Source organism: Trichechus manatus, unplaced genomic scaffold (assembly GCF_000243295.1).
Source record: "Trichechus manatus latirostris isolate Lorelei unplaced genomic scaffold, TriManLat1.0 scaffold00050, whole genome shotgun sequence".
NCBI classification, from domain to species: Eukaryota; Metazoa; Chordata; class Mammalia; order Sirenia; family Trichechidae; genus Trichechus; species Trichechus manatus.
In genome coordinates this window covers 9566923-9579061 of record NW_004443986.1, presented here as the reverse complement: position 1 = coordinate 9579061, position 12139 = coordinate 9566923, and the positions used below count along the sequence as shown (strand labels likewise).

General features: G+C 34.4%; 1 protein-coding gene across 3 annotated transcripts in view; it reads left to right on the top strand.

The window, feature by feature from the left end:
- The window catches only part of HYCC1 (hyccin PI4KA lipid kinase complex subunit 1), a 103324-nt gene extending 91420 nt beyond the window's left edge, over positions 1-11904 (top strand). For all 3 annotated transcript variants that reach the window (XM_004377445.2, XM_023732315.1, XM_023732314.1), the window contains exon 11: positions 7051-11904. In XM_004377445.2, the coding sequence (XP_004377502.1) occupies positions 7051-7625 (575 nt within the window). In that variant the 3' untranslated portion in view covers positions 7626-11904. The remainder of the gene's footprint in view (positions 1-7050) is intronic.
- The last annotated feature ends 235 nt before the right edge of the window (positions 11905-12139 follow it).

Here is a 12139-nt window from a genome sequence, read left to right as displayed (position 1 = left end):
TAAAACAGTATGTGTACTACTGTTTCATGAGAAACTATTTGTTCTGTAAGCCTTCACCTGAAGTACGATAAAAAAAAAAAAGCTAATAAAGTACTCAAATAGTTTAGCTGTGTACTCATCTCTGGCTGCCCAGTGCAATCAGAATGAAATCCAACTGCGTACTATGACATCTATGACATATGTGATTCTAGTGATTCGACCTTTTGCCTACTGCTTTGACTTCACTATAGACCACTCTCAAGCTGGTTCACTAGACTCCTTCATTCTAACCTTCAACATATGAAGCTCATTTTTGCCTTAGAGGCTTTGTAATATTATTTGGAATATTTGCAGTGAGATTTGAATGATGGAAAAGTGCCAGTTTGAACTCTCTTCCTCCAGGTGGTTGTGTTGCTAGCACTTTTTCATCATTCACATCTTGGCTCAATTATCTCTTTCTCAAAGGGGTGTTTCCAGACCACGCATATAAAGTAGCCTTTCTCCCCTACTGCCCTACTTATTCTCTCCCATTACTCTTATATGCTTCATTGCATTTTCCACTAAAATTCTCTTATTTTTTACTTGTTTAATTCCCATACTATAGTGTAAACTCTGTGAGAGCAGTCTTCGATTGGCTGTTGTATCCCCAGCACCTAAAACAATGCCTGACACATAGTAGGTGCTCAATGAATAGTAATTGAATGAATGAACAAATAATAAAGATATTTATAATATAGGGTGAGCAATTTGTTCCTTGTTTGTTTTATTGAAAAACCGTGTAACAACATGATAATAAATTGGATGGGTGTATTCACTTAGAATCCCACTACTTAAACAGTTTTCATTTTATAGGGTTTCCGTGTGTATGTACTTACATATGTGTATGTACTGGTGGCACAGTTGTTAAGAGCTCAGCTGCTGACCAAAAGGTTGGCAGTTCTAATCCACCAGCTGCTCCTTGAAAACCCTATGGGGCAGTTCTACTCTGTCCTATAGGGTCGCTATGAGTCAGAATTGACTCGAGAGCAACGGGGTAGTGGGTATGTACTTTTCATAGTTGCAGCTGATGCAGGGGTTTTTTTGTTTTTTTTGTTTTTGCTTTTGTTCAGTTAGCCCTGTCAAACATTTTCTGAAATTCAATTATTTTGATGGCTACATACTACCACATTGAGTTGATATTCCATTATTTATTTAACCATTTTCCTAACATGTTAAATAATTTGTCTTTAATTTTTGTTATTATACATAACATCGCAATGAATAGCTTCATGAATATAGAGTGTTTTTCTCCCGTTGAATAGAATAAATTGTAAACATAAAACAACTGGAGCAACAGGTATAAATTCGTTTAGGTGTTTTGTGACATTATAAAAAACCTATATCTTTTAAATTGTAAAGAAATGTGTCTGACTTTCTTTTGGGGTCTACTCTAAAATGCTTTTCATAATTAATGTCGAAAAGTATAGATTTTTTTTTTTAAGGTTTCAGCTTCTTTTGTTATTTTTGCAAATAAGTTTATAAGTGCCTTGTGTCATAGCCAGACTCCTTTAGACTCTTAAGGTAGTCTGAACACAGAGATCCCTAAATTCTATGAATAAATTAATTGTTCCTTTATTAAAATTATCACCGTTAGTAAATAGGGCAACTGGAAAGAAATGAAAGCAAAAGCTAGGATAAAAAGGTTTTATGAGTGATATAATGGAATAGATGTTTAAGACTATAAAATTACATTTGCGAGGAACCACAACTTTTCATGATCAGTTTTATTGATGTTTGCAATTTTGCTTTGCTTTTTTTTTTCTGAAAGCCAGGAGAAATTTTGTAGGGAGAAATAATTTGAGTGCCTTTGAGAACCAATTTGGAAATGTTTATTACAAGTATTCTTTAATTCTCCTCATTTCTGCATATGGGAGAAGGTTACCTATTTACCTACATAAAGGTGATGCAAATAAAACATTCCCTGAGAAGTTTCTCTCTGGATCTTTATCAAGCCTTTTGAATTATTTGAAGTCAAATGTAAGTATTGTTTTTTTATAGGGATAGATTAATCATGACACCTTTTGCATAGGGCTTTAAAGTTCTGGGTTTTAAAACAGGTTTATTTTTGTATACATTTATATTGCCTTAAAGCATCTTTGATATAATTTTTTTAGAGAAATTATTAACTTTCTCCCCTTAGCTTAGTTATCCTTTCTATAACATAACAAAAGAACTAAAGATTTAAAAAGTTTTTTTTTTTGATGTTACTAAGCATTTTCCTAAGGAGCCCTGGCAGTACAGTGGTTATGTGCTTGGCTGTTAACTGAAAGACTGGCCGTTCAAACTCACCACCCGCTCCAAGGGAGGAAAATGTGGCAGTCTGCTTCCGTAAAGACTATAGTCTTGGAAACCCTAGGGGCAGCTCTACTCTGTTCTCTAGGGTTGCTATGAGTCGAAATCGACTTGATGGCAACGGGTTTTTTTTAAGTGTTTTACTGAACCTAAATTTATAGGTGGCTATTTCACTTTTCCAAAACAAAGAGTCTTTGTTTTTCTCTGCTATCCAAAAACTCTTACTAGCATATGTTATATTTTTTCCTTTTATCAACTCAAGTGACATGCTCCTGCCAGCTCACTTCAGGTCTTGTGCATGTTTTTCCACATTTATTTATTCTAATAATATTTTTATCTCATAAAAGGAGATCATTCCATTCATCAAACAAATATTTATTGGGTGGTTAAGAACTCGGCTGCTAACAAAAAGGTTGGCAGTTTGAATCCACCAGGCGCTCCTTGGAAACCCTACGGGGCAGTTCTGCTCTGTTCTGTAGGGTTGCTATGAGTTGGAATTGACTTGATGGAAACAGATTTGTTTTGTTTTTTTTTTGATTACTGTATATCAGTGACTTTTCCAGATACTAGGTATACAGTAATGACCAGACAAAAATCCATGCCCTTATGGAACTTACATTTTTAGTAAATAAGATAAATAATTGTATGTTAGAGAGTGGTAAGTGTTAGGAAACAAAGTAAGGAAGAGGGATGGGAAGTATAGGAAATGTTGAAATTTTTTATAGGATGAGCAGGAGAGGGCTCATTGGGAAGGAGATTTTTTAAAAAGACCTGAGGAAAGTAAGGAGGTGAGCCATGCAGCTACTGGGAAAAGAGCATTCCAGGCCTAGGGAATAGCACGGAGACCAGTAAGAGAGTGGGGCAGGGGGGACTGGGTCACAGAGTTATATAGGGGATGAAGGGAGGGAGATAATGGGGAGCGACATCATGTAACAAATATTTGTTTGTGTTATAAAATTATCTCTCTTCTGTAATTTTTCCTGAGACTTATGTTTCTGTTCTTTTTAGCTCAGTATAGAATTTGATGCTTTTCTTTTTATAAATGTAATTTAATTAACATTTTTTAAGATCTGCCATTGTTACCATTTTTGAGTGATAACATACATCAATTAATTAGTCAGAGCCTGTGGGAAAACACATGATCTTATTTTTGTACTTGCCATTTAATTTCATGCTTAAAAAAATTTAATATCATTACTTTTGGGGCTGCAGATCTTTACCACTATCTTAATGTATGTGATTAGCAATCCAGTTGCCCAGTGCTACCTTGTATGTTATTATTCTTGTTCTTTTCTTGCGAAGTTTCTTAAAGAGGAAAAAAAGTTGAAACTTTTTTTGCAAGGGTTTTTTTTTTTTTTTTTTTCAAAATTCTTAATCTTCACCATAGAAGCACCATTTTAAATTTAAAAAATTCATTTGCATTAAAAAACAAACCAGAGAGACTTTTATTTGATCTGGCTCTCTGTTCGGTGGAAGTAAGTTACTTGCTTTTTATGAAATGACTGGGAATCTAAGCAAATAAATTTAATTGGGGATGTCAGAAGATGTTTAAATGAATTGCAGAGTTAGAATTTCTAGTATGACAGAATGGAGATTTAAAGTCAAAAGATTCTGCTGTTCAACTCCCCCCACTGAATAGTTGTGTAGCTCTTTCTGAACTTCAGTTTCCTTGTCTGTAAATGGGAATCATATTGCCTACTTCAGAGGCTCACCAACACATTGTTTTGAGAATGTAATTGAATACTGTATGTAAATGGTCTCAAACAGTTTAGTGCCATTGAATGTAAGTAGTATTGTTCTTTATCCTATTAGGCCACTTATGCTTATCTTTTTTTTTTGGTTTGTTGAATTTTAATAGTCATTGGCTTTGTTATATTTACATAGTTTCATAACTTTTTTGGCTGAAGATTCCTTTAATAGATCTTTTGTGAAACTGCTTCTGCAATGTAAATGGACACGTCTTGGCTGTCACCCAACAGCACTATGGTGATTTTACTCTTAGTTGCAATGTGCTCTGGCATGTACCTCTAAGATTTTATTTGCCCTAAGTTTGAAGACAGCTGTTAGCAATTGGGAACTTTTTATCTCATTAAAACATTATTAGGGAGCATACAGAAGTACAGTGTACTGCTTGCTTGCTACCTCACCAACATGCTTTGGCATGTCCTGGAAATAGAAATTTCATTTAGAGAACTTTAGTCAAAAGTTTTTGAAGCGCTAAGGGAAAATTATTATGCTAGCACATTGGCCTGCCAGCCCAGGGCAACATGGAGCTCTGAGGAGAGGATCCTCCAGAAGAACATATTGGTCTGTATGGAGTATCCAGGGCACCCGTAAGAACTTTTGTTTTAAGTTTTCAAATTTTTAAAGAGTCAGGATATAGCAGTGGTTCCCAAACTTTGCTGCACATTAGTCACCTGGGAGCTTTTTAAAAAATCCTGATGACCACGTCATGCCTCATACGAATTAAATCAGAATGGGGGGTGGGTGGGGAGGAGGACATCAGTTATTTTTAAAGACCCCCAGGTGATACAGATATGCAGCAAAGTTTGAGATCCACAGGAATAGGGTGTATATGGCTCAGGCCTCCGTTCTTTTACCACCTGGTATTGTTTCACAGGTTTTAGCACCATTAGTGAGAGTTTGATGATGCTATCGCTAACAACATTTGAAAATAATAGGTTATATCCCTCCAGCAGATCTGTGGTTTACATTTTTTGTAAAGAGTATGTGCTCCTTTACAGTTTTGTGTTGTTTTGAACATTAAGTTTCATTACTGGTCCATTCTACCCCCATTTACCACAGATATTTGCCTTAATAAAATCATGCCTTTGTCTGTGACATAAGATACTGAGGAAAATCATGTCTAAGAGAATTAACTAGTTAAGGAGTTTCGTTCCTTTGTTTCAGTTACAGTGGTTGTTTTCAGAATAGAAGATTGACAGCCAATTTGTTTTTTCCAACTTTGCTTTGTGTGTTTTTAAAAATCCATTTTAATTTTTCTCCAGTGTTGTAATGAACTGTTGTCTTATACCTATGAAATTATGAGTCTGAAGGAATAGACTGCTTAATTATATGACAGCCACATTAATACTTACAGGAGCTGATTGGTGTGTGAGACAAAAACTATACCAGTGGCATTAATAATCATGATATCACAAATGAGTAAGCATTTTTCAAAATATCATGGTTTATTAAGTCAGCCTCAAAGTGTACAAAGGGGAGTTCCTAAATGGAGTGGTTCCTAATGTTGACAAGAGCTAGAGTTTTTTGGCTGTACATCCTTGAGCATTCCCCTAAGGCCTGATGTAAGTTCAAGTGTTCACACTGTTATATTAAAAACAATAGAAATTCCATTTTGATTTATAAAAATATTTCTGTTTATACTCCATGTCAAATATGTGCATGAAAAAATGCAGAACATGAAGTGGTGCTCTGTGAATTTTTTCTTTGTTATTTAAAATTAAAGAACATAACCCTGTCGTCTCCAGTGCTGTCAGAATATTGTAAGTTATGGAAATTTTTACAGTGCAAATATTTGGTTTAATTCATAACATTCAGTCGTCCAATTTTATTTTGAGACTTTTGTTTTTCGTGTTTTGCATTTTTATTTTGTTTTGTTTTCAGCCATCATTTTGTCTTATCATCTTCAATTCCAGAGCAACCTGACAACAATAATGATACTACTGAATTGGGCAACCTTGTCATTCCTGAGATTAGTGTCACAAGTGTGGCCAGAGAGAGAACCGGGAATGGGGAAAAAGGCAGAACACTAGGAGAGATTGATGCTCAGCATATACAGGGTGTGCAGGAAACAGCCACAGATCCTAGAACTGAGAGCAAAGGCTTGCCAGAGATCAGGAGGCAAAAATCTGTGAGAAAAATCATGGAGGATGGAATAAACTCACCTGGCAGAGTGCAGTTTTAGCAGAGCACTTTATAGCTGCACTCCAAGGTATCTCATGGCAAAGGGCCACTGCTGCATGTTTAAGCAACAGTTGCACAGTCACAAAAATTTTGCATGTCACCTAATAATCAAAATGCATGGATTATGCACCACAATTTCTCAGTGACTCTTAATGTTCTTTGGAATTGTCATAACTATATTGTCTCTGAATAAATTCCAAAAATTTTCTGCTTGTGTTTTGAGATCTAATATGATTTTTTTCATCTTTATATTTTTATCTTTGATACGAAGGGTAATATATGTATAGAATTTTAACAAGTTAGAGCCTGAGATATTTATAGTCTAGTTTTTTTTTTTCAACTTAGTAAAATAATCTACAGTGTAGAACGTAACCTTATTTTTTTAAGTCTTTAAAATATTCTAATACCACTTCTTTAAAAAAAAGTCCGTTGGTAAGAGCTATGATTTTATATTGCTTTGCTACTGAGGGGAGACTATACCCCTAGTTTACTGCGTTATATTTTTTCTAATTGTTTCTAATCTTTTGCATGAATAATAGGAGAATTCTTTCTAAAAGCACTGTGCAGTGTGATTTATGGCATGCTTTTTGTTTAATACATTCTAAATTACTGTTATTTAATTACAGTGGACTATTTTAAGATTTTATAGAATAAATGTTTTGATTTTTCCTTTGATTTTGTTTTACTATAATCTATTTCCTTATGAAATTATGCTAAAGTTTATTTAAAGTAAATTGATTTGATGTTAGTCATTAAAAAAAGAATTGTTTAAAATACTTAATGTTAACTAATCTTTGTTATTTCTTTGTTTAGGAAATACAGATTTAACAGGTCAAGAGGAACTGACGGACATATCTGAAGTTGACGAGGGATTTTATTCCAGGGCTGCGTCTAGTACCAGCCAGTTGGGTTTATCAAACAGTAGTCACAATTCTAGTAACAAGACAAGTGTAGGAAAGAACCAGAGACGGTCAGGAGGAAGCAAAACTGGAGGAAAAGAAAAAGAAACTACAGGGGAATCTTGCAAAGATCACTTTGCTCGAAAACAAACTCAGAGAGCCCAAAGTGAGAGTCTTGAGCTTCTCTCTTTGAAGAGACTTACTTTAACAACCAGCCAATCCCTGCCTAAGCCTAGTAGCCATGGTTTGGCCAAGACCGCTGCTACTGTGTTTAGTAAATCCTTTGAACAAGTCAGTGGTGTCACAGTCCCACATAACCCATCACCTGCTGTTGGTTGTGGGACTGGGACAGATGCCAATAGGTTTTCTGCTTATAGTCTCCAGGAAGAAAAGCTTATTTACATTTCTGAAAGAACTGAACTTCCGATGAAGCATCCATCAGGTCAGCAGAGACCTCCTAGTATTAGCATTACTCTGTCAACAGATTAATTTCTAACTTATTTTTCTCACTAACCAGTCACTCTGGAAATACCACTTTGCTTCTGTATGAAAGTGCCCTAGGTCTTTCATCCCTGTTCCTGGGAGGAGCCCCAATGTCTTAAATTCTGAAGGCTACCTTGAATTTTGAAGGGAATAATGTCTAGGTTGCAGTATGTTGAAATATGATTTTGTTATTTCTTGGTTATGTTCTTCCCCTTGCTTTGAGTCTTATTTTCTTTCCTATATTTTACTGTTGCCCTGAGATTGCCAATGTGACAATAAATTTTGGTAGATTGTCTGATCAGGTTGGCTACATCATATGTGAGGCTATGAGGGTTTTTTTGTTTTTTTTTTTTTAAATAACTCCTGTTTTGGTAGCTGTATGTTTGGCTTTCAGAGTGAAAGGGAACCTCCAAACTTGGGAACTGTTTCATAAAGGATGAGGCAGATGTGGAACTCCAGGAATTCTACAGCTGGCCATTTAACAAGCCAGTTTGAAAAACAGGCATATGAAAATCAAAAATGATGTGTATAAAAAGTACCTGATAAAAATGTTTGTAACAAGGTCATCTTTAAGATTAGAACAGCTTATTCAAAGCACTGAAAAATGTCTAGAATATTATATAATGTGAGGAGATGAAAATTATATGATTCCAGAAGACAGATGGAGGGATATCTGTTGTTATCTTTGGGACATTTTTATATCAAAAGTCAGATTGTTGCTAGGTGTGTTGTTCTGAAGTGTTTCACCTGGATTTATCAGATGAAAATCCCTTATAATTCCTATGATATAATAGGCTGTAAAGCTGATTTACCCTGCTCCTCGACTTTGGGAATCCTAGTTACTTTGGATTCCTATAATTCAGAGCATGTATCATTGAAGACTTCCTGGAAGTCATTGTAAATATTGCAACACAGGTCTCAAGACACCAATATCAACCATATAAGATTGAATTGTTTGCCTGCAAATGAAAGATATTAGATAATTTTTTCATCGATGAAATGTCATGAAAGAAAATTAAGAATAGTGAAATATAGACAAAGGGCATTTATATAATAACTAACTTAGGGTTTTTTATGTTTGTGTTCTTAAATTTAAAATTACAAAGTATGAAAAAAAGAAGTATGTTTCTTGTTTTGTGACAGGCCTATTTTAAATGTTTTATTATGTTGTAGAAGGAATAACAAATTTAGTTACCTTCCCCTAACGAAAACTAAAAATAAGCTTGTATGAAGCTATAGAGAGTATGTGACCTCTAGATTGACATAAAAGTTTGGTGTTTGCTAGTGGTGGTCATTTCAGCTATGGTTGAGGTTCCCTGTAAATCAAGGCTGCTGAAGTAATAATTCAGAGTCAGAGAAAGCAGTGCGAGAATGAGAGCAAGTTGGCTGGGGAGGAAGGCCCAGGGAGCTGTTCACTTTCTTGGGCTTTTACTATTAGTACACAGTAGTGTCCTTATCCACAGACTCTCGCTGTGGGCACACAAAGAGAAAATACTAGTGTTTTCCTCTTCTGCCTGCTTATCATGACCTCAGATATATGAAAAATGTGTATGTCTTGAAGGGTCCCTGAAGCATTTACACACTATGGATGCAGTTTTGACTATGACTGCTTTGGCCACAAATTTAAATCTAGTTCTTCAAAAAGCATAAACTAGTTTTCATTCATTAGTCCTAATTGCAGTATGATTTTTGACATAAGTACATTTCATGTTTTTAGTTCCAGTAATAGAATAGAATAAGATCTAATGGCCTAAATTGTAGCAAAAAGAATATAAGACAACCAGAAAGTGAAAGTTGATATTGTATTCACTTAATAGGAATCCTGTGTACAATTTTAAATATTTGTAAAATGTCGCTGTGAATTTCCTGTTGTCTTTTTGTAATTCTTTAACAAAGATTTTTCTCTAGGTATAGGTACTAACAGTGTTGATATTATTAAGAACTAATTTAAAAGATTGGCACTTTAAGCAAGTTGAGTTGCTTAGGAAATGTTTTTGAATAAGTTTGAGTAACTTATTCTCAGATGGCACAGATGACAGCTCAGATTTTAAAGTTCAACCACTGTAATGGAACCTCATTTTGCTATTATGCTAGACCCTTGCTACGCAGGGTAGTCTGAAGACTAGTAAGTAGCATTGGCATCACCTGGCAGCTTGTTACAACTGCAGAATTTCAGCACCACCCAGACCTATGGAATCAGAATCTGCATTTTAACAAGATCCGCAGGTGATTTTTACGCACAGTAGAGTTTGAGAAGTGCTGGTCAAGAGACTATCAGAGTACAAACAAATCACTTGTCTAATATTTAGAATTCTTGGTGGTCTCACAACCCTAGATCATGGAAATATGTTAGTTAGGTACTACTAGATCATTATAACCTTTGTTGTTTCTGACAGCTAATTAACTTTTAATAACATTGACACGACTTCTAATTTTGAATTTTTAATGATTCTCATTTATTTTTGCAATAAAAATGTAACGTTTTATATTTTTCTTGTTATTCATAAATGGAGTCAGATGTGTAGATGCTTGCAATTGTAAGTATGGAAGGGCTACCACCCTTTTATACAATGCACAACCGATTTGCTTGTGTATTCTTTTTTTTAATTTCTGGAGGCTTACTCAGTGGGGTGGTTTTGAATTTTTGCTCCAAATAACTTGCACCAGTTGATTTTCTGGAGTGTTAAATTATGTTAACAATGAAATTATTTTATAGAAACTTTGATAATATTTCAAATAAGGATTATGAATTTGAAAATTTTGTAGTAATTATAAATATTGAATAATATTAACTATGGTAAGAAATTGTTATTACTCCTTCTGCCCTTTCCTTACTCACCTTCCCAAATTTGAAAATTTGGGAAGGCTTTTGTAGGTCATTTTGCTGTGAAGATGCTGGTATGACAATTTGCTCATGGACTTCAGATATATCCAATATACATTTTACCAGGAGAAGGATTCCACATAAAATTGTGGTCTTAAACCCTGTAGCTCAGAGGATCTGAGTAGAAATTGCAGCTCCATTCCACATTTTAAACTTCTAAGGATTCTGGAAATTACCCAACCTCTCACTCTGGAAACAGCAAACTGCCTGGGGTATGTTGTAGTGAAGCTCGACCCTAGCACTAGCGTTTTGGAAGCCAAGTGGGGAGAGAAACAACTATGTAGACTTTTCAAGGGAGTGTCCCAGAATATGGAGGGCAAGGATGTCTTCCCTTTTTGCCCCCGAAGCTACAGGAAAGCACCCTGGAGTTCTTGCTCACCATCCTGGAACTTAATTTAAGGCAGTTTCGTAGATTTGAAGAGTAGAAATTCTCAGTCCTTAAATGATGACTGAAGTTTGTTTTGGAGATACAATATTTTATTGCTGTTTTCATTTATGAAGCAACTGCTCAGCAAACATAACTCATTAAAATAAAAAAAAAAAGTTGAAGGGAAATATCTTATTTAAGCCAAAATAGATAAAAACGATCCCAGTTTTTAAGGGATTTTGCCTATTTTGGAAGAATAAAATTAAAGCGTTAAAACTGCTAAATTTAAATTACAGAGAAAAAAATGTACTCAGACATAATTTTAAACATATATTTTAAATGAAGCAGTTTAACATTTGAATCAATAGGCAGAATAAATGTATGCTTTATTAAAAGTCAGCACATCAAAGGAAATATGTATGTTAAATAATGTAACTGAAAAAAAAAGATTAAAAAACATTTAATGAGAAACATAATTTGGTGGTTACTTAAGTATTATAGGTAGAAATTAATGTATAGTAGGTTCTTCTCAATCTTTAGATGAAAAACAAACTCTCTAGTCCTTTACTTAGCATGAATTATACTTTTAGATTTGTTGTTTAGTAAAATTATACTTAATATTTAGAGTTAACACATTTGTGTTTAATATTGGTAAATTCTTCATTAGAGAGCATAAATATGTTGTCTTCTATACTTTCTAACTTGTGCATATATGAAGAGACTAGCAGTGGACATTTTGGAAGATGTTTTTGTGTTTTTTATGGTAGAGTTCTAGGGTACCTGTGTCTTAGTATGAAGTTTTTACTAGTAAACTCAAGATCCTATTCACATACTGTTGCTTTCTCTTATATGGAGTTTCTTGTGTACCTCTCACCTTTACTTCTAATCACGTAGTGATACTAATCATTTCATAGTGAATATACTTGTTTATAATTGTATTCCTAGAGTTTACATTCCTCAACTATGACTTTGGATATTTTTATGTGCTCATTACCTTTGTAAGACTATGGAAATAAACTGGAGTTTCGTTTTTTGAAGTTTTGTGTATTCGTGTAAATGTTCTCCACATGCAGTGCTTTATACGGCTAAGTGTTACCTCTTGTTTTATTGAAATAAAAACTGATAAAATATTTTCCAGATTATTTTATCATTAAAAAATGTTATAAAAATTTTCAAAAGTCATGATGTGGAGGATAAAAAGTAAACGAGGAAGACTTAGGTGAGTTGAGCCATTAACAGCTTTTGGGGGTAAACCATATGGCAGTGGCA